Source organism: Cebidichthys violaceus, unplaced genomic scaffold (assembly GCF_023349555.1).
Source record: "Cebidichthys violaceus isolate CVI_PGR_0920_01 unplaced genomic scaffold, fCebVio1.0.p SCAF_3, whole genome shotgun sequence".
Taxonomy (NCBI): Eukaryota; Metazoa; Chordata; class Actinopteri; order Perciformes; family Stichaeidae; genus Cebidichthys; species Cebidichthys violaceus.
This window is the reverse complement of record NW_027176483.1, coordinates 15,960,065-15,986,061: the sequence shown is the minus strand read 5'-3', so window position 1 is coordinate 15,986,061 and position 25,997 is coordinate 15,960,065. Positions and strand designations below refer to the sequence as shown.

The window sequence follows — 25,997 nt, the reverse complement described above, 5'->3', positions numbered from 1 at the left end:
TTAGCCAACATGTGACAAATAAAATTGATTGGTTGATTTTCAGTCTTTGTGCTAAGCTAATTAAGCTATATGCTAAGCTAACCATCTTTGACATACAAATATGAGAATGGTATCTTCTTATCTGGGCAAGGAAGTGAACAGGCCAGTGTGCAGCCTAATTCCAAAATGCTGAACCATTCCTTTAAGTCAGAAAACAATTGTGGGTTGAATTAACATTCCCTGTCTTTTGTCTTGTTTACTCAGCAGATTAACTGATGCAAAGTGAGGTGATCATACTGTTTCCTGAAAACAACTAAGACCCACTCTGAGAGGAACAAACGATCATTAACAGACGTGTGCGTGAATACACATATGGAGCCGAGGAAATCCTCCTTTGCATCTCAATCAATTGTTCAACGGGAGGACGGGGCTTCACTTTTGTTTGCGTGTGGGTGGGAGGAGGGGACGAGGGTAGGAAAGGAGGAGGGGGTGTTCCTCCTTGACCCCTCCTCCTCACCCACTATATGTGAAGAAGAAAAAAACTTGACCAGCCCCCTTCCCATTCCCATGGATCGTATTACGGGAGACTCCAGCACCGAGACATCTGCTCCGCCACTAACAACGGAGCGCGTCCCCGCGTCTCAGACCTGCGACCGATCCCGTCTCCCGTGGTTGCCCCCCCTCCTCCTCCTCCTCCTCCTGCCCTCTTCCCCACATTTGTGATCTCTCCGTTTGTTTTCTGTTCTGTTAGGGCTCTCTCAGGGTTAACGTTGCGGTCATGAGGAGCCACAGTGCATGTCCCCTCCACGTTTCCCGGCTGTAGTTCAACAAAGCGCATTCCCCGCGCCATCCCTCCCGTACATCCGAGAGGCGAGTAGCGGCGGCGGAGCGAGCGAGCGGCGGCCCCCCGGTGCCATCGAGCAGCACGTTTCTTTTTGTCCGTGCGCTCCGCAGACTGCTGGCTGTGGGCTTTTGCGGCTTTCGCATCCTCTCCGCTGCTGGCTGCGTTGTCGTAGGAAAATACAACGAAGGGCGGATGAACAAAAACAAAGATCTGCATGTCTGCTGTTTTGAAAGCGGATCTTTAATCTGAATATTATTCTTTTTTTTGTCTTTCGGCGAGCTTTTTTTTGTTTTGTTTTTGACACCATGGAGTCTGTGGAGAAGGAGTGTGGAGCGCTAGGTGGATTATTCCAGGCCATCGTGAACGACATGAAGGTAGGTGACACGCATGCAGCTCTACGTTAAAGTAGACCGGGTGATATGTGACCTTTGTCGTAGCACGGTGCCCGATCAGACGCATATTTTACTGCCTTTGTCTCTATTACCGGGTCCTCCCCCACTGGAAACACCGCTGCAGGTCAAATTGAGAGATGAAACATGTTTCCCTTTGTGTTATTTGCCTAATGTGCAGCAGGTCCGTCAGGTTATATCTAACAATACTTCAGCCAGTGTGTGATCACCATATAATACCTGCTAACTTAAACTAAAATGAATAACTAACATGTTTATTTTGTGTAATACGTGGTGGGGGTTTAATGTGTTTGGTTCAGGGGTCAAAACCATAACCTCATAATGATTAGAATTAAATGGATCAATCACAAGAAGGGGAAAGAGCTGGAGAAATTGGGAGGTCATTTCTACGCTGTGCAGTAATCTCAGCACAACTGTTCTTTGGTGCCATTTGACCCCCAAACAACTGTTCCTACCTCATCCCAGACTCCAGGGTTTCTTAGATTATAAATGACACAGGTGGAAGCTCTGAAAGAAAATAACCGGATCCATCACCTAAACCTCCCGGACAGAAACGGCCATTAAAGGTTATTGATTGTGCTTCCTGATGTTTGGCCCTTGTGGCAGGAAATCTCTACTTCAGCAGTGTGTCGCCTAGTCCAATGAACATTTGATCCAGGCACTACCTCTCTGAACGGAACAGACTCACGTCGCATGCTTTTTGTGTGAAACGTGTTCTCTTTCTCTCAACATAGTTTTACAATTATTTCTTAAGCAGGAACTAGATGTCTCCCATTATTTATAACCCACATACAAGTGTGTGTGTGTGTGTGTGTGTGTTTGTGTGTTGGGGGAGGGTCAAGTCAAGGAAGTTGAACCAGGGTGGTCTGTTGTTGTTCACCACAACAGATGGAAAGTGTGAACGTATTCATCAGGCCCCCGTTGGCAGCTCCCAGTCTTCTCATTGTGGGGGACGCTCATGCTACAAAGTGTTGAGAGAGCAGTTATTAAGTCAAGCATCAGGCGTCACTTTCCACCGAACAGATTTCTCATTGATCGCTGGCTCCCGGGCCCGTGGTGCCTTTCGGACGCACTATTTATGGGTCCTCGTTTGTCAGGCTCCAATGAAATCAGCTCTCGGCTATTGGCAGCGCTGGTTTGGTTTCATATATTTCCCTTTCTGTGGTGTGCTCATGCCAGGCTTAGAGAGACAGACGGGGGGGGGGGCTCTTAGAACGAGGCGGTCTGTGTATTGATAAGCAGCAAAGATGAATGAGGCTGAAGCCCTTAGTCAGCACAGTGTCCACTGTTGGAGACAGGCATCTGACCTCATTCCTGCCGCCTGGCTGGGCCACGCAGGCCTGTCAGACCGGCTTTACCCCCCCGGGAGCAACGCAAGCAGCGCGGCTCTCATGTGCTGATCTCGCCGATTGGGACCAAAGTTACAGTACAGTGTGCAATTACCCACATGATACCCAAGCTGTGCACCCGGAGAACTTAAAAACAGCCTCTTTTATGGACCGTACAGACAACGTGCATTGACATAAGCAGCACCTGTTGGTTGTATAACAGTCTGACGAAGCTGCAGGAAGAGAAGCAAAAAGAGTAGGAGGTGGTAGAAGAGGAGGTAGAGGATGAGAAGGAATACAATGACTCAGCTGGATTACATCAGCAACATCAAGAATTAGGTCAGCAATGGATGTGACTTCCAGGTTCTCTCTCTATATATGTGTGTGTGTGTGTGTGTGTGTGTGTGTGTGTGTGTGTGTGTGTGTGTGTGTGTGTGTGTGTGTGGGGGGGGGGGGGGGGGGGGGGGGAGCAACCACTTTCTCAAAATGAACTGACACTGCCCGCCGCCTCTGAGGATGATAGTTTCAGGCCTCGCCCTCCGGCGAATGACGAGGCGTCGGAGGAAGAGCCCGCCTCTCCTTCCTGTCCTTCTTCCCTCCCTCTGTTCGTCTCCCCTCACCTCCTTGGGAGCTTGCCGGGTGTGAATGAAGAGAGAGATGTTTGTCCCATCGTCCCGCTGCTCTGCATGCAGCCGCTTCTTCGCCCTCCTCCCTCAGCTGTCTTGGCAGCGCATCCCTCCTGCCCCCTGGGAGTCGCAGGCCACACAAGCCAATTAGACACCTGTTGGAGTCAAGTTCAGACAGCGAGGCTTAGAGGATCACGGCAAACGTTTTTGCTGGAGATGACGGCTCCTAAATCACTTTCTAAGCTTGGAGTTAAACGCTGTCATTTCCAGAATGGTGGTTATACCAGAAGTGATGAAGAGCAAGACTGTTTGCACAGATTGCACGCTGACTATATATAGTCAGGACGTGCGGCCTCTTTTGGCTCCTCTCCATCGAAGGGGCACATGGGGGTTATGCCCTGCCTCACTCTTTCTCCAGGGCTCAAGCGCTTGCTCTAATGGGATCTAGCCTCCAATGTGTTTTATGTTTGGCTTCTGCTCTTAGAGCTCAAAGCAGCGTGTGATGATCCTGAGGTAAATCTAATCCAGATCTTTCAAAGACAAGCTATCGGCCCGGTGCACATAAACAACCATGAGATATATTAAAACTTATGCAGATCATGCATGTACAAAAGACATTTGCACACGCAAACCAGCCCGCACCAAAGAACGAGAGACGAGGGTGGTCAGGTTGATCGAGGACAATATTCACAAAAGTGTGCACTGAGAAATCCCACTGACCTTTTTAAAGACAAGTCAGAGCATGGAGCTTATGCACCAACCTGTTTCAAACCCCTGGGGAAGAAACCAAGCTCCCTTTGAGTTATTGCAACCTTATTTCAACTCTGTATCATCAAAGTAAATGAGGGAGAGAATTCTATTAAGCTGTACCAGATTTGATCCTGTTGTAGAGAACATTATGTCTTTCCAAACGCATACTGTGTGTGTGTGTTTTAGAAGGTATGTCTGTGCACTTAAATGTCCTTGGTGAGATATTTGTTTGACTCATTTCTTTTTTTTTTTTATCAGAGCTCTTACCCCGTGTGGGAAGACTTCAGTGCCAAGGCCACAAAACTTCACTCTCAACTCAGGTGAGAAGTGCTTCCAGTGAACGGTGATGAGAAAAACGGTTCTTGTGTAATGTTTACGGACTCCTGATGCGGTCACGTTGTAGTGAACGTGTGCCAATATGTTTACAGGACCACGATTCTGGCAGCGGTGGCCTTCCTAGATGCCTTTCAGAAGGTGGCGGACATGGCTACCAACTCTAGAGGTAAGGAGGGTTTTCTGGTAATACAAGCTCTCGCACACCGTGGAGCTAAGACTCTGAGAGAAATGATGGGGGGGGAGGGAAAAAAAGCAGAAAAATAAACTGATTTGTTGTCTTCATGGAGTGTTGCACACTGTGTCTCGGATGTAAATGTTCACTTACCTTGAAGTGACGCTGGTGTAACTCTGCATTATGGTTAAACCGTTTAGCACTCGTAGGAATACGGTTTTGTGTGGAGCTCAGGTTATAGCATCCATTGAAAGACATGTACTTGCTTTACTCCCACCTACATTTTTACTTTAAACATGAATTTGTTGCACAAATACAATCTAAGAAATCTACTAGTGGACAAGCAGTGACCCCCCCCCCCCCCCCGAAGACTCAAGAAGGTGGCCAGTCTAAGGAGAGGGGGAAGCTTTGGGGAGGGGGGGGGGGGCTCAGAGAAGTGAAAATCTGAGCTTATTGTTTCTTCGGCCGTTAATGAGGTCTGCTGATCTGCTTTGTCACCCTGCTAGTGGCAGCAGACAGGCTGGCCAGAGAGGCAGCTGATTAACACACATTTTTTTTCGGGTTGATCGTCGAGAGCAGTATGTAGGTCAAAAAAAAAAAAATGCAAACTCGGATGAGCGTGGAAAGGCTCCTGACACACTCACACAGTCATAATCACACACACACACACACACAGAGATATTCAAAGAGTGACAGCTGGTAGCAGGCCACCTGACCTCTCGCAGGTCACATGCCAACATGCTTTTAAGCAGTTTGCACTAGCGCAGCCCCCTACTGACCACTTACTGCTGGAGTGACTAAAGAGGCATTTCTTCAACGGTGTTCACACATTCTCACTAGTTTTACTCCTATAGCTGGTCCTGTAACAGTAGAGTTTATTGCCGTGGCGATCCATCAACCTTAAATGATTCCTGATGTGAGTGCAAGACGGAGCAAGGTAGGCTAGCGTCAACCTGCTAGCAGCTGGCAGCCTGCTTTAATAAAAACAGAGGTATGGACCGTGGCAGGGCTGGAGTTCAAAAGAAAAAGTGTGTCTACTGTAAAAGACGGTAAAACAGCAGAATGATAGATGGACCAGAGAGAGAGGGGTGCATTGAGTTTTACAGCTATAGATGCATAAAATCCCTCTAAGTGTGTCACTCATACGCCCACTCCCTCTTCTGCTCCTCTCCCAGGGACATTAACTTTAGGATTAATGTCATCCCTCTGAGGGACTGTATGAGTGATGCAGGGAACGCTATGTGATCAGAGACTTTGTAACAAGTGAAGGGGAACTAATGAAACATGCTTTAGGGTGGTGCAGATGAGTAGACTATGATATTTTTAGCGTATAGAATCAAACATTTGATGGTCTCTGTGGTCGACAATGTCGGTTTGTTGGTCAGTCAAACGCCATTTCAGTCCAGACCGAAATATCTCAACGGCTATGCGATAGATTGCCCTGAAACTTAGCACAGATGTCCACAGTGCCCGAATAACTTTGTTATACTTACTTTTAATCTAGCGTCATCACTTTGGGCTCTGGGAGTTTGTGATTTGTAATTGTATAGCAAGAAAATAACAGCAGATAAATTGATTATGAGCTCCAAAACTGATTATTTTCTACCCACAGTGTAAAATGGCCTGACTGTACACAGTGTTACTGTGTGTCATTCTACTCGAGCAGTTTTGTAGTCGAAAATATTTTGATGGTTTCAATGTTCAGCCCATTTTCATTTGACACAAAATGAATCGATCTGTGTGGTTGCTTTTCTTTTGTTCCAACAGTTATTCCAAGCAATCTAAAAGAGAGTGTGCTCATCAACAGCGCTCCGTTTCTGTGTTGAGCCGGGTTCGGCCTTGCGTGCTTTGAAACCCAGCAATTCATTTGGCGGGAGGAATGTCGATATTTACTGTAGTGCATTGGGATAACCTTTGAACCCCCACGCTGCAGGCTCCGTGGACATGATTTAGGCAAATTTGCCCTTCCGGCTGCTGCAATGTTAAAACCTATTATCCTAAATATATTGGCATCCAGATGTTCCACTCTTTCCTCTTGCTTTTACACTGACTAACTCAGAGGCAGTGGTAGACAGATAGAGATTACTTTCTCACCATTTCAAAATTGTTTCTGTGGCTGTTTTTCCCCCTTTCTTGTGTGTGTGTGTGTGTGTGTGTGTGTGTGTGTGTGTGTGTGTGTGTGTGTGTGTGTGTGTGTGTGTGTGTGCGTGTGTGCGTGTGCGTGCGTGCGTCTGCAGCGATCATGTTTATCTCAGCGTCTGCACCACCATATAGGGCTGATTGCACCACAGGGGGCAGGCCCTCGGCTGTGAACTGTTGGCCGCCTTGCTGTCACCCCGATTCCCCTCTCTAGTGTTCGGGGACGAGCTGCAGCTGCTGGCACAGCTGGAGGTTTCATCGCGTTCGTCTTCTGCTTCCCTTTAATCTACCTTTGACACACTCACCCCGTCACCCCTTTAACTCTCAGACACACACACACTCTCCAGACTGCACGTCTCCCTGCCAAGAAAAGCAACGTTTCCCCTCATTCAGTGCTTTTTGATTGATCCAGGGTGAGAGGACGGTGAAATAAAGAGGAGTTTATGATTTCCTGTCTTGACGTGCTTTGTTATCTTTTTCTAGGAGGGCAGCTTTTCATACATATGCCTTAATAGCTGTATTGTGTTTGAGATTACTCCCCCGTTTCCACCTCAAACTGTCTCATGTTCATGTTCAGGCTTCCTCTTGTCCATTTTTAGAGTTCATGGTCACGGCCGTGGCGTCTGTGTTTTATGAAGCAGCTGGAGGAGTCGGCAGCCAGGCGTTTTGTCACTGACACAGACACTGACAGCGCTGTTTCTCTAAGCTGTGCTGATGGATCTATGTCTAAAGGCGCGTCTGTCTCTCACATCTGGGTTCAATAAAGGTCTGCCAACCACAAAAACTATATTGGATCTATGGACATGGAGAATCTCAGCTTTCTTAAATATAAATGTTTCATGTTTCTTTTCCTGGGATTTAGTTTGAGGTCAGCCTAATGGCTTTTGGTGTGTTGTCTAGACCATTTTTGTCGCTCATGTCAAATTGTTGTGCGATGTATTTAAGAGGACTGGACTTATCTGGAGAATAGTGTGCTCTGTGTTTGGTGTTTTGTTGTTGCTAGGCTATATGGTTTAATGGAAGGTTGACTTCATTTTTTTTTTCTCCATTTTTGGACATGGTTGAATGAGATAGAAGTCAAAGAGCCATTAGTTCAGGGCTAATGGTCCATCAGGGTATGGGATATACAGGCTTGGAGAGTGAGGTGGGCCTAGTTGGGGGGGGTGGCTTGGCCATGGGTGGGGGTTGTGGTTGGGATTTCCACAGCTCTGGGCATCCAGGCTAGGCAGAGGCGTTTAGCTAATCCTCTTAGCCCCACTCTGTAACACACGGACACAGACTGCCTTCGCTTCCCTTCCTGATCAGCCGTCCCCAGCTTTAAAAATTCACACTCGGGGATCACCGGCCAGACTGCGATGCACTGCAAGTTTGTGCTCGACGCTTACGAAACCTTTTTCTCTTTACATCTGTCTGCCACCGTCTGTAGAGCGCACACACACACAAACACACACACACACACACACACACACACACACACACACACACACACACACACACACACACACACACACACACACACACACACACACACACACACACACACACACACACCATTACACAGACATAATGTCCCAACTCTCTCTGTCTGTCTCCTTCTCTCACCCATTCAGTCCATACTCAGTGGTGGAATGGAGATGCGCTAGTAGATCAGTGTCTCAGCGAAGCAGTAATCTGCTTGGCCCCCGTGCTTCTCTGGGATGGCAGATGGGACGGATATCCCTACCCGCCATCTGGACGGCCTGGCATGGACGAGTTGCGGCCGTGGCCTAGTGCAGAGCGAGATCAGGGGATTACTGTCCTCTGCACTGTCCCAGCAGCGCGGCTATTTTTACGGACATGTCAAATAATGAGAGTGTGGCCCATGTGACCGGCACTGACATCCATCAAGTTTGACATTTCATGTTCGAGCCTGATATGAGCCTGTATTGAGCCAGTACAGGGACGTTAGACCTGCATCTTATATGTGGGATTGACTGCGTGACAACGGCTTATTGAGTGTTTTTAGATTGGACTTACATGCAGTCTCTTTAATGAATGATGCGTTATGGTCAGCTGTGCCTTTTTTGTATGCGAGGCTTCTGAGGTATTTCACGACCCCCAGCCATAAAGTTGCATACGTATCAACTAGGGCCTCTTATTTCTCCCTCAGCTGTCTACCTTGTCTGAAGGAACAGCTCCCAAAACAGCTCTCCGTGTCTCTCTGGAGTTCACGGGCTTCGACCTCAAAACTCAATGTGGTCGCTGCAAAAATGAATGTTTTCCAGCTATTATATTGACCACATGCAAAGGGTGAAGTGGCTGGAACAATGATGTTTGGAACAGAAGGGGAAAAAAAAAAAGGAGGGAATAATAATGGAAAGAAAACAAATTCTGTTCTGCTCTGCATAACTTTCGTTCAGAGGGTGAATACCAAACTAAGAAGACAAACACGAGGCTTGAGGGGAACACTGTGTTCAGCTATATCCTGAACACGAAGTCAACGTGGAAGGGAGCCGGAGAGGGGAGGGAAAACACGAGACAGAGAGAGAGCCTGATGGAGGAATGTAAGGGAGGACATTAAAAGAGGTTCTGAAAGGGCTGCATGCATAGTTTTAATCATCTGAGGTGGCTGATTGAAAACAGTTGCTGAGAGTGGAGGGTCACTGGTCAGATCACGTGCTTGTGTGATTTATTTTCAGCACAACTCGACAATTTAAAAATATTTTGAATGTGCTCCCTATTGTTTTTTTCTCCACCATGTTTGCCTTATTTCCCAAATCTTGCCTTTTAGCCATTCTAGCATCACGGCTGTAAGGATGGAAAGGTCGGCCTGTCGGTCCACCACTTTGGTCCACCACTTTGGTCCACCACTTTGGTCCACCACTTTGGTCCAAACATTCATAGTCCCCAGAGGATGAATCCTACTGATTTTTCCTCTATTGCCACTATGAGGTTGACATTTTTGAATTTAGGGCAATGCCTTAACTATTGGATGGATTGCCATATTTGGTACAATGTTCCCTGCGAGATGAATTTGAATAATTTAGTTGATCTCCTCACTATTCATCATCAGGTGCAAAACTAATGACTCTCAGTCGGCGCCAGCTGTACTTTGTGTGAGGAGCTAATTACCAACGCTAACACGCTAAACTAAGAAGGTCAACATGACTAATATTTTATGTGGGCTGAATATCAGAACCGTAGCATTATCACTGTGAGCAAGTTAGCATGCTGACATTAGCATTCAGCTCAAAGCAGAGAGAGAGATACTTGAACATTTTTGGGTAAGCGGGGCTTCCAGCTCCACCCTAGTTCTAAATACAAGCACTTGAATGTATTGTGATCAGGATCACTCAGCATGAAGAAGAGAAATAGGAGTTTGGATGAAGTTATGGTTATAAAATGTAGGTGGCCTAGTGGCCGATCGGTACTCCCTCGTAAAGACTTTATAGGTATACGGTTCCAGTCTAATCCAATTGTTTTGTAGCAGACCAGAACATTTCAGTCCCAACCACCCACATGGAAAGGTTTTATTATCACGATGTGAATGCATACAGACTTTGTATTTGACGTCTAGGCTCTGACTGGTCTCTCTCCCCTCAAGCACACGCTAAACTCGGCACCGAGGAGAACAGGGAGCGATGATGATAAACATCCCCTCAGGGTGTCTTATGACTCAGAGGCTACAGGTGGAGCTTATGAAATGCAATATGAGCAGCGGCGGAGGTGTCTGCATTGTGTGGAGGATTGTTTGCAAATGAGCAACGCTGGCAGAGCAAATGAGTGGGCAGAACATCACCAGCTGAGATAAAGAGAACCATACTGCACTGGGTTTAAAGCAGGACAGCTTGAGTCATCTGGATGAACTGGCTTGCAGGCTTTGTTCCATTAAAACACTGAGTCATTCTCAGACTGCTGCCTCAACGTCTGCCTCTTGCTGTTTGTATTTAGAGTTTGGACACATGTGGGGTCTTCCTATTGAAAATAGGATCTCCAGGTGTTCTCCTCTCGAGGTGAGGTGAAGGAGAATGACCCGTATAGTTTCTGCTCTTTCCACTTTCTTGCACAATACAGTACTTCTCTCCTTTCCTTACTGTACACTTTCTTCTTCTTCTCTCTCCGTCTCCCCTCTTTCAACTCCAGTGAAAAGCACATCTGGACAAGGGGCGGCATTTATTTTTAGCAGCATTTATGTCACTGAGCAGGAAGCTCCTCCAACAGAAAACTGAACTTCCTCCTTCAGTCTCCTCCTAATGCACTCCAGAGCATGTTTACACCACTTCAGGACACAGCAAGGTCTGTCCGCGTCCGTGGGTGTTTCTGGTTGTGAGGTGAAGCTCGCTGTGCGTACCGGCCAGACAACAATGGGTTGAGTGTGTGTTTGACTGTGTGTGTGTGTGTGTGTGTGTGTGTGTGTGTGTGTGTGTGTGTGTGTGTGTGTGTGTGTGTGTGTGTGTGTGTGTGTGTGTGTGTGTGTGTGTGTGTGTGTGTGTGTGTGTGTGAGAGACTAAAACAATTGATCCTGAGGCCGTTTCCTCTGCCTTTCTTTTATGTTGCTGCTGGTAAGAAGAGACATTCCATGTGTAAGGAAGTGACACAAAGGTTCTTTGTGCTGTTTTGATTTCTACTGCAGACATACAGCACGTATAGCGCATGTATACGTTCACTCATTGACGTACTCGCAGTTTATTTCTAGCTTCTCAAATGTGAATTTTTGTCACTTTTCTCTTTACCGCATCGGGAATTTGATATTTTGGGGTTTTTGACTGTTGGTCAGACAAAGCAAGTCATTTGAAGACTCATATTGGGCTATGTAATAAAATTGTTTCTTTCATCAAAGTTCCATTCCAGTTTGTGGCAAATTTAAGTTCAATATATTTCTACATATTTGGTATTAATGTGTTAAAAAGAAAAGAAAAAATGTCCCCAAGTAAAATATGGGTCATTATTTATTGTTATTCTTTTCACATACAGCAGTGGGGTCTGTGTTTTAGTTTTTAGTGTAAAGACAATGAATACAAACAATGATGGCCTAGTTTTGTTCAAACAAAGTCATTTCAATATGAAACCCCTCCCTCAAACCACATTGGGCTTTGTTTACAAAGTAAAACATACTTTTCACCCCAATCTGTCAGGGGATAAAACATTTACATAAAACTGAGTGAAACAGACGTTTACTTTGTGTTACAACCACGAACAAATAATCTTCTGAAATGCCTTTTTCTTTTCAAGCTTGGTTCTTAAGTCTGTAAATATATACTCACATTTTAGATCAGAGATTCTGGAGAGTTTCTCAAAAGACTTGAGCGCTGTCTCTGTCTGTCATCCACAATTTCTGTAACTTCAGTTAGATCTCTAACTCTCTTGTTGCAGGCGCTCAGTAGTGTACTCTTGGTCCACAATCAATGTCCGCACGCAGCTCTTTTATCCGCCTTCTCCTCCCTCCATCAGAAGCTAGTGCTCCCTAACCAGCAGACGGATGGGATGCTGCTTTATTTTTTAACTGACTGACTGCTCCCGCTGAGATACACCGCCAGAATTCCAGCTGTGCTTTGAAGCGAAGGGTTTGATGATGTGAATATATGATGTTTCGTCTGGTTCTTGAACTCAGAAAGCTCAGCTGCGTATTTGCTCAACTGGTAAATAAACGGGACAAAATCAAAGTAATTCCTCCTTATTCTCTTTTTGTTTCTTTTTTTTTTTTCCACTGATAGAAATTGTTTTCATGATGGTTTTCTGTTCCTTTTGAAAAGTGAAACACACAAACTACTTGAAGATTTTGATGATATTGGATGAACCATTCATAAATCATATATTTTCTAGGCCTAATGTGGGAGATTTTGTCCTGGCAGCGCCTGTTGCACCTGCAGCAGTCAGCCAACACTTCCTCTGCCCTCTGACTGGCCGACACCTCGGCAGTGTGTACTCTCTTTCTTCCCCCCTCCTCCCCTCTCATCCCACGGCCCCTTTCATCCATCAGTGGCCTCCGCTGTGTCCCTGCCAGTTCACATTGGGTAGCACTTAAAAGGGGCGAGGGAGGGTAAAGGCAGGAAGCTTACAGGCTATGCCAGCCGCGGTCAGCTCCGCCGCCAAGGTGCCAACGTGAGGAATAACTGTTGTCTCACGGATGATGGAATTTCTTTTGCTAAGCTGCAACTGTATAAGAGCTTAGTAAAAAAAAAAAAAAAAAAAAAAACCACTTCATATTCCTGGAAATGTAACTGTGTGGGATGTTCTGTACCTTTTCGCTCTACAGCCCACATAAACATGCTTTATTGACACAGGAAGCAGAGAAAGAGGCAGCACCCACTCGACTCAGGAGAGCCAGATTCAACTTGAAAATGCAGAAATCTAACAACGGCAGAATCTCACTCCAGCTCGGCAAATGAAACCCGAGCCGAGCAGCAGGGTTTAGATGCTGAAAGGGAGAGATAGTTAAGCCAAGCTACCATGTTGAAGGCATCAGGGAATGAGACCCGTGGCAGTTTAGCTCCCGGCTCCTGGCAGGAGAGTCCCCTATAAAGCAGACCTATTAAAACGCTCCTCCTACCTCGAGGATTTGGGGGAGGTAATCGGAACCAGAGCTCTGGATGGAACCACTCACTAAACACTGGGACCACGCTGTGCTGGTCCTGCAAAACCCAACAATGAGGGCTTCACCTTCCCTCCAACAGCCCCATGAACTTCTCACATCAGACCTGATGGCAATTTATATTTATGTTCAGTAAACATATTGAACCAGGTGCCGTCGGCTTCGGCGACATGCCTGGCAGTGCTGTGATAATGAACTACACATTACTGTGCTGTTCGGTTGTTTCCTCCATGTCTTAAGATCTATCGCTGGGATGCATGACTGCTCTCTTCCGCCCTGGTCTGTGTTGTGCTTCATTCATGCACGTGTGGCTGTCCGCTATGAGGTCGAGCCTGCTTCCCCCGAAGCCCCATGGGTCCAGGTCTGCTAAATAATCACTTTCCCAGCTCCTAAGCACTTTTAGCCACGTTTCAAGCTGCACGTTACAAAGTCAAGTATTGATTGATCCAAATTGGGAGATGGTCAAGTATATTTTTTTATTTGTATAGTAGCACAAAACCATAAATCACTAAATTGTCTCAAATGGCTCAAATAAGGGAAAACTCTCACAAAAAAAAAGAAGAAAAAAAACTATATTAAAGGGCCAAAAGAGGAAGAAAGTTCAGGAGGAGCAACAGAGGATGGATGGATATTCTTTTTTTTTTTTTTCAGTTGAAATCTACTAAGTATAAAAACAAACCGTCCTCCCAGCTTGTATATGTTTGTCACATGCCTGTGTGTACATGCAGGTCTCTGTGGGAGTGAATCACTGCAGCTCTGTCCATCCGGTCGAGGCCAGAGGCCAGCAAGGCTCTTGGACATGGACAGGAAGCCTCTGGACCTCCCCAGGATGTAGCTGTCAGCTGATCCCCCTCTGGGAGAGGAAGAGGAGGGGAGAGGAAGAGAAATTGGCAGGTGTGGATGGGACAGGAGAGTGGGGGTTAGGGGCTCTCGCCGGCTGACGGTGACATTGGGAAGGTCTGTTATACAGATAAAAGAGCCCACATTACTCCCGTCCGGCCGTCTGTCCCTCCTTCAGTCTCCCTCCGTCCTTCAAGAGCTGATTTGCAGCTGCGGACGCCTCCCGTAATGTTTCTAAGAGGAGAAAGTCAAAAAGGAGAGATTCATAACCAGCGCACACGTGTCCTCATACATCTTCACACTTTGCTCTATGAAGCAACGAGCCTGTCAGAAAAGAGGCCGTTACATGACGGGTACTCAACATCAGTCCTTAAAAGATCCTTTCGCTATTAATAGCAAGAGCTCAGCGTATAGTTTCCACATGTTAACTCAATCACTTCCTGCTGGTGTTTTAACTCCTGCGTGTGATACAGCTGGATGACCTCTCACCTCTAACCCTCCTCTCGCTCTGTCACCTAGAAAAGCAGTGCAGACACAGGACCGCCCCCCCCCTCCACTCCTCCAACGCACAAACACACTCAAGTTATTCTACATCTGTCCGAAGATTGTCTCCGTGAGATGGAGTCCAGATCGGTTGCTCGGTGTCTTTGAACCGGTGCAACAGTCACCGAAGTTGACAGCCGAGTGGTGCACCAGGAACGGTCTTTGAACTGGCAGTGTGACGTGATGTCAGCTGGAGACGCTAACCTAGTTTCTTTATTGTGCGGAAACTGGAAAATAGCACAGATCTCACCGGAAAACCATGTGAAGCATTCCTCACTCCATGTCTTATTTCATTAGTTATTTTTCTTTGTATCACTCTCTCTTGCTGCCTGTTGTGTTTTTTTGCAGTGCTGTGTTAGAGCCAGTTTCTTCCTCTCTCTGTCCACCCTGCATGAATGGTGTTTAGGAAACAGAGAGAACAGGAAAGGCAGAGCAGGGAGGGAAGAATAGAGGGATATCCCCTTACAGGGTTCCCTCCTTTTTCCTCCAGGATAGAGGGGGTGAGAACCTCAGAAAGGGTGGGGGGGGGTGGTAAATCACACCACCTGTCTATACACACACACACACACACACACACACACACACACACACACACACACACACACACACACACACACACACAAACCTGTGCACATGCTCCAAAAATCATTCATGAACACAAATACAACTGTGTATGCCTTGATTCTGTGAGGCCTGTCTGCTGCTGAGAGATGTCCTCTCTCTTTGCGCGCGTGTGTGTGTGTGTGTGTGTGTGTGTGTGTGTGTGTGTTTGGCAAGGGGACCCTCAGATTAGCCCTATGTGGCCCAGATTACAACCGGATCACTGCTGCCACATATTACACCGGCCTGTGAACCATCCGAGAGACAGTGGGCCAGCCTGGGCTTTAGGGGCTGAAAACCCCATTTAATTACACTTCAGCAGAGAGGAAAAGTACAGTAACCGATTCACACAAGCTGTTGTTTTTACGCTGTGGTGAGAATCACACATGCAATCTTCAAGTGTCAAAGGGTGAAATGCATGTTTTGTGAAGAGGGCGGGAGAGTAGGGATTTAGTTTTCTGTGTGGCTGCTTTCGCCAAACAAATGTGACATTTATGGGCTCTGCTTTTACAATCGGCCTTCGTCCACCTAGTGGCGGCAGCTGGAAACGCCTCATTGGCAGGGAAAAACACGCCCTGATAAATCCATCTGACAGGAGAGAATAAACCTTTCAAAGTGCTCTCTTCATGTCTTATGTCTCCTTCATAGAGAATTATATTTTTCTAGGCCAAGAGGCATATTTGTGATTCGTAATTCCAGCCTCTTATATCGTGGGTGACAATTTGTTTGTTTTGTCTTATCCAAGGTGCCACCAGGGACGTCGGCTCAGCTCTGACGAGGATGTGTATGCGACACCGCAGCATTGAGGCAAAATTACGCCACTTCACCAAGTAAGTGTCACCCCTCCACTGCAATTTTCTCTCTTCGCTTCCCTTGAAGGGATTAATATTCCCGAGTTCCATCCCATCTCTGTTGACCTTCCTCTCTGCCACACTTCACAGAGTGTCATGGAAATAAAGCTATTTATTATGCCTCTCACGGTCTCCTCTCATGTTGTGTCTCCTCGCTGTAGTGCTCTTATGGAAGGCCTGGTTACGCCACTCCAGGACAGGATAGAGGAATGGAAGAAGACAGCCAATCAGCTGGACAAAGACCATGCCAAAGGTGAACAACCTGGAAACGCAAACTATAACTACTTGTTTGTGAGCACTGTGTATTTGGACAGACATTGATGCGCCTTTTTTCACTTGCTGTCCACAGAATACAAGCGGTCTCGCCAGGAAATCAAAAGGAAGTCGCTCGATACCATAAAACTCCAGAAAAAAGCAAGAAAAGGTGAGAAAAAAACGTGACAAGAATCTGTTAATTAATAGAACGACTCACACAACTTCATTGAGATTTAAATCCTGATATTCATTTCTTAAGTCTGCTTGGCCGCTGGTCTGTACCAATGGTTCAGAGCGAACTGGCGCCATCTAGAGTGTAGAATCAGAAACAACATCTCAACCGCATCGAAATGCCTGGCACTATTCCAAAGACTCCTTTCCAGTTTTGGATGATTTGTCAGCTTCTACCTTATAAATCAAAGAAATGATCTTCTTTCCTGGCTTTGCTTGCATTAGCCACTACTGTTGGATGTAATTAAATTTCTATTACCGTGCAGGATTTACACCAGTGGTACCGGCTGGTCATAAACATGCAATGTGCTCTGATTTGATGCAGCTAACACTGCCTGTTCTTCTGCCCCCCCCCCTTCCTTTCGTGCAACCTTCCTCTACTTCTTTCTGGCTATTTCCCTGGCTGTAGAGCTTCTAGGTATGTCCGCTGTGCTTCATGAGATAGTTTTTCAAAGGCTGCCAGACAAAGAAAATCCTGTGTTGTCTTAGCATTTTTTGTTAAAAGAAGGAATTGTTTGAAATTTTGGGAAATACGCTTAATTTCTTTCTTGCAGAGAGTTGGCTGAGAAGATTGATACCACTCTCATGTATGCTAGATATGAAAGTACTGCCGGCAGCTGTTTAGTCTAACTTGGCTCATTTTAGCATAAAAGATGGAAACGGGGGGGAAACATCTCACCTGGCACTGTCTTATGGAAACAAAACACATCTACGAGCTTCTCTGTTAGTTGGCTAATACACATAATGACTCTCTTTTGTTTAATCCATACAAACATGTAAAGTGTAAAAACGACACATTGCTGTTTTACGGAATAACTTTCCAGCTCGCTGCCTTCCCCTGTTTCCAGTCTTTATGCTAAGCTAAGCTATTTTATTAATTTTAGAAGCTGTCAGATCCTTATGAGACCCTTAATTTAATCAGTGGCATATTAAATGCTGATGCACTGACAGATTAGACAATTAAACTCTGATATGTCTTCAACATATGGGTAATGGTACGACCCCTTTAAGTGAATATGATCCAGGCAGTTGCAAACAAAATGTGAATTCACTCAAAACTATATTCCTCTTTTATATTTTAAAGTGAGTGCATTGTTTTGAGGTTCAACCAAATATGCTAAGATATATTGTAGGGTGCTTTTATCTGGCAGTGCATGTCTTGTCTAAATCATGCAATCAGAGTGACAGAACATGTGGCATCTCTGTGGTCATCATCATCATTCCTTCATCTATCATCTAGTGTCATTGTTGTTTGCGGTCTTGAATGACTCTCAGACATTGTGTTTACTTTTGTGTGTCTAATCACATCCATTTCAGGACCTACAAGTCACCCACCTAGTTGCTTTGCATCGACTTGTGATTGATGACATGTTTCAGCGTCCTCTCATTCCAATGTGCAGTGTTTGTCAGTGTGTTGTCCTCTAGTACACAAGCAATTTATCATTATGTGTTCTAATCGTCTCTCATTTTTTACTCTTCTCCCCTCCTCTCTGAACTGTGTGCGCTTTTCTCCCTTCATGTCATTTCCGTAATTATCACCCGCCCCTCCAATTCACAATCTCTCTACACCCCGCCTCCCTCCTCTTTCCTCCTTCGCTCCATCCTCCATCCTCCCTCCTCTCTGCGTCTCCGCACCCTTGGCTCGCCTTGCACAGGCCGGGGTAACCTGCGTCCCCAGCTGGACAGTGCCATGCAGGATGTCAGTGACTTGTACCTGCTGATGAAGGAGACGGAGAAGCAGGCAGTGCGCAGAGCGCTGCTGGAAGAGAGAGGCCGTTACTGTACATTCATTAACCTGCTGCAGCCCGTGGTGGTGAGGAACATTTAGCCTCTGTTCACCTGAGAGTTGTAGGATGTTTTACTCCGATTGCTCTTGCTGTTGATGTGGTAGCCGTTAAATTCGATCCCCTCCCGTTTCCCCTCCAGAATGCAGAGATCGCCATGCTGGGAGAGATAACACATTTGCAGCCGATTGTTGATGACCTCACTATGCTGACTGAAGACCCACACAAGCTGCCACCGGCCAGTGAGCAGGTAACAGAGGTGTAATACTACTGATTAATGCCGCTTGTGAGATCTGACATGTTCAGTCCGCTACTGAAAATAATCCCCAACACATTTACTCTTGTTTGAGTAACATTTGCTTAATGATATAGCCACTACAGTTTCACCACAATGTGACTAAACTAACAAAACTCATTCACCCCTTCATATGTCCCACAACACAGCTTGAGAAATAACTGTTTTAGTGCTAATTACGACTTGTAATTTAGCAGTAAAAATGTTTTGTTTTGATTTGTTAGAATCTCTAATGTTTACATGTTTTTGTCTATCTCGTGTAAAAGCGATGTTGACGTGTCTATTGTTGCCACCGTATCGTCACCATATGATTATGTGTTGCTGCAGGTGATCCGGGACCTGAAAGGCTCCGACTACAGCTGGTCCTACCAGACCCCTCCTTCCTCCCCCAGCAGCGCCGGCTCCAGGAAGAGCAGCATGTGCAGGTATATCCTACACACACACACACACACACACACACACACACACACACACACACACACACACACACACACACACACACACACACACCCTGTTGCTCTTTGTTCTCTGTTCAGCGCGTCTTGTTTTGTGTGCCGTGTCTGATGCGTTGCGAATGGTGAATTGTATTCATACTGTGTGAGCTGAGTGGATCTGAGCTGTTTTGAGTAAACATACATGCACATTCTTGATTTCAACTCACTTATTAACACACTGGTAGGGAAGGAATGAAATATTGAAGGTTGACATGAATACAAGAGCAGGTGACCCCCACCCTCCCTCACCACTCAGCCAGACACACAATCGACATAGAGTACAAGGCGTATCTTGCCAGCTCCTCGGCTTTTGCACCTGGTAGATTTGCAATTCTCAAGCTTCTTACAGCTAGATTAGCTCCAAAGCTGTGAACCATTACAGCCTGACAGCCATGAGCCTACACGAGAAACCAAATTCCACATATTTGTAAGTCTAATGGTGATTGTTCAACAATTTAGCTATAAAGACGGGTCAAAAGTGCTTTCTAGGTCAAGTAAGGAGCTTTTATTTGCATGTAAACCCTTGCAATGTTACATTTTAAATGGTAAAAAAAAAGTATACCAAACTTTGTTGTCACCTTACTTTGGTGTTACAGAACCACCCTGATTTTTGTATCAATTAACACTGCAGCCTATTTTTTATGTCCAATGTTCATTTACAATACAGCCGCTGACAATATGTTAGAGAGTTATATTATATATAAGTTCTTCCAAATGGAACCTTGGTCTCAGCTTGACCGATGTAGATGTTTCAGTCTATCCACTGAGTCTGTAAAAGCGTTTTAAAAAGCTGAAGGTCATAGTATTTTCTCTGCATGTCATGATTCAGTTGTGGGCAATCACAAGATTGATGTTACATGATTTGCTGTATGGAAATTTAAAAAGAAACCTATGATCAAGAGACGAAGGTCTTGGAGGCAGAATGGAAGAAAAACAAGCTCCCGTTGTGCTTCTTTAAAAGACAGATAAGAGAGAACCAGGGCATAAGGTTAGTGTCGAGTAATGAATCATTTAAGGGTATTTAATTTGTCATATTTAATTTGGCATTCCACATTCAGCCTCATCCTAGAGGACAAAGATTAAGGAGAAATGATAACTTCAGATAAATTCCAGAGGGAGAGGGGGAGGAGGAGTTGGGGGAGAGCAGTACAGAGGGAAGGTGAGAAGCATAAGTTGCACATTTTTCAAATCTGTGGGCGACAAAGAGAATCAACGCTGAATGAGAATGACAGAGCAGGAGACAAAAAGCACGGAGACAGCTGTTAGTGTTCAGAGGAAAATCAAAATCAAAGAAGGGATAAGTTTTGAATGCTCTTTGATGCACCAAAATTAAAAGAATGGCATCATTTAGAGTTCTCACATAACGCTGCCTTCATGTCCTCAGCTTTTGTAATACATTTTTCATTTAGCCCCTTCTTCTTTTTTTCCATGGCCTACACATAAATCTTCCCATAACAAGTTTCAGAACAAAATAAGAGGGGGGGGGGGGGGGGGGGGGGGGTATATGCTAGAATAACAATCCTGTTTAGCATGCATGGTGTTATATTGTTGTGGAAGATTTACGACGCCCAAATGAACACAAATCAAACCGGGGGAAAAAGTGAAATAAAAAATGTTGCAGTATGTATTCCCTTCTATATTTTTACTCTGTCATGATTGAATGAAAAACATACTGTATGTTATGAGGACAGTGAATTATCTTTTCCTCCAATCTGATTGGGGAGTTGACTATTGTAATTTTGACATGATGATGCATCCTTTTCTGAGAACTTAAATCTCCCTTGCGCCCCATCATTCATTTAGTATTGACACGTCTATGTCTATGCTGCTCGCTGCTGGACATCATGGAAATGCAATACACCTCCTTGTTTTCTGTGTTATTTGATTTCATATCATGTCTCAATGATTTAATAAATATATATTCTGTTTTTTTAGGAAGCAGAAAGCAATTGTCATTCAACACATATTTTATTTATGCATACATATAAAGGAAATATGCTTTTTTCCCTGTTTTGATTTGTGTCCATTTGGTCAGTGTGAATCCATACATATTGAGTTTTATACTGATGTGATATTCTGTCCCCAGCCTCCTCCAGATGCCCTCTGCAGGAGCCCATCGGCTCAGCAGCGTCTCCTCCCACGACTCGGGCTTCGTATCCCAGGACGCCAACACCCACTCTAAGCCTCCGTCGCCCATGCCCTCTGACATCACCAGCCAGGTAGTAGTCTCAGCCATAACCCTAAAGCATATATTCTTTGATCAGTGGAAACCAAGTTAGCTAGCTATAGAGATTCATCAGGTAATAATGATGCAGGAGGAAGCAGAAACAACACCACTTTATTGTCACAGTAGGTCTACAACAACTCTCTCTTTTTAACAATGATCCTCTTCTCAGGACATGTCAACACCTTCAGTGAGAGGGAGAGAGTTGGAGAAGAGTGTTGACATGTTTGCATTTCAGACAAAAGCCTGTATGTCTCAATAAGAGCTCCATAGCTCGACCACCAAACCCAAACAGAGCTTTTTCTTCTTTTTTTTTGCTGCTACAGAGCTTTCTCTTTTACGAATGTTGAATTTTTATCCCACCGGTCTGATAAAAGTTATCCAGACTCTCACAGTCTGAACAGCAATGTACAGAACACACGCAGCAGCACACAAGCACACCCAGTGATGCAATGTTCTGTTCTGAATAAATGATCTTACGGGCTACGTTATTATCGATCTAGGCTATGGTCTATAGATCCCCTCGGAGACCAAAATACCTCCCTCCTCCTAAAGCTCATCAACACTCTTCTCCAACTCTCTCCCTCTTCCTGTGCATCTCTCATCTCTCGTCTCACCTTCCGTTCTCACCCCATTTCTTCTTCCCCTCCACTGTTTTTTACTCCATCTTATCCTTTCCCAGAAATCAACAAGCTCAGCCTCCTCTGAGGCTTCAGAAACCTGCCAGTCTGTCAGCGAGTGCAACTCTCCCACGGCGGTTAGTACTGCATGCATCTCACCAGTCTACTTGCTTTATTGGAGACGCACACACTCACAGACATGCATACGCACACGCACACGCACATGCGCACACACACACACACACACACACAGACACACGCACACGCACACGCACACGCACACGCACACATACACACACACACACACGATGTGCTTTGCATTTCACTCATTGTTATCTATAACTTAAAGAGGCCGGTGGGCTCCTCTTGACAGCCGCAGTGCGGTTTGACGTGGACTATTCATGGTTTTTTGGGCACTCTGACTCAGACTTGTCTGTCCGTTCTGCAGTTTGGCTCATGCTCATCCTTCGGTACCTTCCGCCCTGCTTTCTCTCACACTGGCACCATCAGGCCTCTCTCTGTCATACTTCCTGCGTCCCCCACATTTAACCACTCCCCTGGATCCAACACCCCCTCACCCACATCAAAGATTCCTAGCTGGAAGGTTTGTTTTTTGTTTGCAATTTTTCTTTTGGGTTTGCTCTTTTAAAACTTTGTTGCTTCTTTGCCTCTTGTGTTTTATTGCCTTCATGCACATTAACGAGCCTCAAGATTAACCTCACAGTTACCATTTTGCTGTTGCTCATCAAGCTCAGTTTTGAAATCTTTCCTCACAAAGGTGTGCGAAACTGAGGCGGCTATATCATTTAACAACACTTGCGTAGCTTGATGTAGTCTGCCCATATCTACATCGGCATCTAACCAGTTCTTGAGCCTAATCAGCAGCTTCCGTGTTTAACTGACTTGCACAGCTGTCGGGTGGCAAACACCACAGACGCACAGTTGTAGGACAGTCTCATTGTTTCGTCTGCCGCTGTAGGACTGGGCCAAATCCTGTGAGCCCTCATTGGCCAGCACTCTGCAGCGTAGGAGGGAGTCTGTGGATAAGATGAGAGAGCTGGAAGCTCCGTCCAGTCCACTGGGGTATTCTGGGATGCAATCGGATGATCCACACAGAGCGAGAATTATCCCAGGAACCATTGCAGCCAAGGTAAGAAGTCCTCATGGACTGAAAATGTAAATGTCAGTCCATAAATTTGTATGCCTCGAGACTTGTATTATGGTGAATTGCATATGTGAATGTGTGCTAATCTTTGTGTGTGTGTGTGTGTGTGTGTGTGTGTGTGTGTGTGTGTGTGTGTGTGTGTGTGTGTGTGTGTGTGTGTGTGTGTGTGTGCGCGCGCCTCAGCATGGTGAGCCGCTCTCTCCAGCAGCCAGCACTCTAGCTATGGTTCTGACCAGAGGCTTGAGTATGGAGCAGCAGAAGAGCAGCAGGGACTCTCTGCAGTACTCCAGCGGCTACAGCACCCAGACCAACACCCCCTCCTGTTCCGAGGACACCATACCCTCACAAGGTAACACTCACGCTCAACATCCACACAGTCTGAAAAACACAGGTGGTCTGTATACAGCATGGGATTTCTGATTGGCCCTGTAACTTTTGATGTGAATGTGTGATACACTTGAGTAATTTGGAAAGTGCTGTACTATTTGCCTTCAGTGCTAATGCATGCGATAAGTTATTATGTAACAAAGGTGCAAAATAGCTCTTCAAAACATAGTTGCTTTCAGTGTTCTTTATTATTCAGTGGGAAAAAAAAGTAGATGCTCATGACTCACTGTCACTTCTAGGTTCTGATTATGAGTGCTACTCTCTCAACGGGGATGCTGACAACGAAGGACGGGCAGACTTTGACAAGTCCTCCACCATCCCACGCCACAGTAACATCGCTCAGAGCTACCGCCGCATGATCCAGACCAAGAGGCCTGCCAGCACAGCAGGTCTGCCTGCAGGTAAGACTCTGCAGGGCACTCCGAACGGTGCTGGCGGAAGCGGGGCTGGGGCCATCACCTCGGGGACGGCGACCATTCGCCGGACTCCATCCTCCAAAACCGGAGTGAGACGCACGCCGTCCACATCTGGCCCCATTCCTATCCGGCCCCCCATTGTGCCAGTTAAGACCCCAACAGTGCCAGATTCACCGGGTTATGGAAGCCCGTCCCAGCATCGTGCGGGCAGCGAGGAGTTTCTTTATGGTGATGACCCAACTGCTAGTGACTACATGAGGGCTTCTCCAAAGCGGATGAGCCTCCCCGACGCAGCTTGGGGCTGTGGAGGAGGAGGAGGAGGAGGAGGAGGGGGGGGGGACAGGACCATTTACGCCCAGCAGGCCCCCGGCATGGCCGCCCACGGCGCGGAGGAGGACCCTCTGCTTGCTGCCAACCGCCACAGCCTGGTGGAAAAGATAGGGGAGCTGGCTGCCAGCGCCCGCGCCCTCGGTGAGGGTCACTTTCCTTTCCACAGCCCACTGCCAGGGGATCCGGCTCAGCGTGTGCCCCAGGAGCCGTCCTCTACGACCCAGGAGGACATGGATATGCTGGTGACGATACGCCGGGGGGTGAGGCTCCGCAAGGCAGTGACTGACGACAGGTCGGCTCCCATGTTTCTGCGGTAGCCGTTGTAGAGGAAGGCTGTGAAGAAGCAGCTGTGGTGCCCTTATTTACAAACTGAAGCTTTGTGGTGAAATGCAACAGCACCCATGTGATACATGAACGGAGGTACAAGTCATAAAGAGGGTGTGATGTGGTGAGTGAAGGCCAGTTCACAGAGTAATGAGTGACCATGGACAATGTCAAGTCATTTCATGTCATGTATGTATTGTGTACGTACAAAGTAATCCATATTCTTTTGGTTTTTTATTCTTCTCTTTTGTTTTGTTTTCGTCTGTGGGCTTCGCCGCCGTGCACCTCTGCTCCCTGTGTGACCAGTTGTTTCAGCCCAGTTTGTCCCTTTTGCCCCAGTGATGAGGACATCACTACTGTCGGGGTTGACTGCTCTGTCTTTGTTCTTGCTCTTATGGTTATTATATTATTGTGCATTTCTTAATTAACACAGCCAGCGGTCAGTGGAAAGCGATGGGCGAAGTGCTCTGTGAGCCTGTCTGTATGTTGTGTTTCTCATCATTACTGTACAAGTACCGTATTACTGTTTTTGTTTGATAAGCTGAACAGCAGCTGTGTAAGTCATGTAAAATAGAAGCAATATGGCAGTGCTTTTATTGCTGTACTGTACTGTCAATATATTCTGCAATTAAACAGCCTTTTTACTGTTAAATGGCTCGATTGTCTTTGTCAGAAAATGTAAAATCCTCATTAATAGATAGAAACTGTTTATCAACATTTATTAGTTGACCAGCATATTTGCATCGGGTCTATTGGACTATATCCTCCAGTTCCACAAGTTTAATTTCATCTTAACTTTCTCCACTTTAGATTTTTTTTATTTTTTGTATTTTATTAGTATTTCCTCAGGAGCTTTCTCTACTTCACATTGCATGTTGCAGTTAGACTCAGTATATTATGAATTAAATAGTACACTAATCTTAATTTTCCAGCGGTCTGTGTGGTGTAGTTTTATCTAAAACCCAATTACATATATTTTCTAATGTTCACTTTAACTTTGCCCTCAGTCATACGATTTACAACACTGCAGTACTGTAAAAAGACGTGTGAGGTCGCCAGAGATCCTTCACTGCACCAAGAGGAAACAGTAATGGAGGATAGAGACATCACTGCTTCAATATATTTGGCAGGCTGGAAAGAGGAACGATGCGTGGGACAAAGATGGAGAAAAGAAGGTAAAAAGAAGGTTTCACAGCCTCCAGGACGAACTACATTCATGTTACACCAGTGACCAACATATGCTAGTTTACTCATGTTTATAAATGCACAGAAATGGCCCAAACTGTAACGTTATCTGGTCACTTGAAAGTTGTCAACAGGCTATAAGGCTAACATTATATCTCTCACACAGGTAAACCGTTGACAGATTATATTTCCAGCACAAGATGAATCACCGTATAAGGAGATTCACTCAAAGTGCACACATTCATTTTGGCCAGTATTCAGTAGCTTTTATTTTGTAACTCTCCTATTCAGAAGCAGG

At 45.8% G+C, this 25,997-nt stretch overlaps 1 protein-coding gene across 2 annotated transcripts; it reads left to right on the top strand.

Annotated features, from left to right (window-relative positions):
- Positions 1–555: 555 nt before the first annotated feature.
- Positions 556–25,166, top strand: mtss1la (MTSS I-BAR domain containing 2a). 2 transcript variants are annotated; one of them, XM_068724076.1, is made up of 15 exons: positions 556–1,197; positions 4,196–4,257; positions 4,366–4,439; positions 15,884–15,968; positions 16,151–16,242; positions 16,339–16,413; positions 18,131–18,288; positions 18,402–18,509; positions 18,882–18,979; positions 21,135–21,267; positions 21,955–22,029; positions 22,341–22,496; positions 22,872–23,042; positions 23,241–23,406; positions 23,684–25,166. In XM_068724076.1, exons 1-15 carry the CDS (start codon positions 1,129–1,131, stop codon positions 24,505–24,507), a joined length of 2,346 nt encoding a protein of 781 aa, XP_068580177.1. In that variant the 5' UTR covers positions 556–1,128; the 3' UTR covers positions 24,508–25,166. The 2 variants fall into 2 exon arrangements, with proteins under 2 accessions (XP_068580177.1, XP_068580178.1); XM_068724077.1 differs by lacking the exon at positions 22,341–22,496.
- Positions 25,167–25,997: the final 831 nt, after the last annotated feature.

What these genes read in the sequence shown, in the direction of transcription:
- mtss1la (XM_068724076.1), top strand. Translation starts at nt 1,129, where the DNA reads ATGGAGTCTGTGGAGAAGGAGTGTGGAGCGCTAGGTGGATTATTCCAG. An exon ending in AAACTTCACTCTCAACTCAG is followed by an intron (nt 4,258 to 4,365) that starts GTGAGAAGTGCT and finishes ATATGTTTACAG; the next exon opens with GACCACGATTCTGGCAGCGG. An exon ending in CATGGCTACCAACTCTAGAG is followed by an intron (nt 4,440 to 15,883) that starts GTAAGGAGGGTT and finishes GTCTTATCCAAG; the next exon opens with GTGCCACCAGGGACGTCGGC.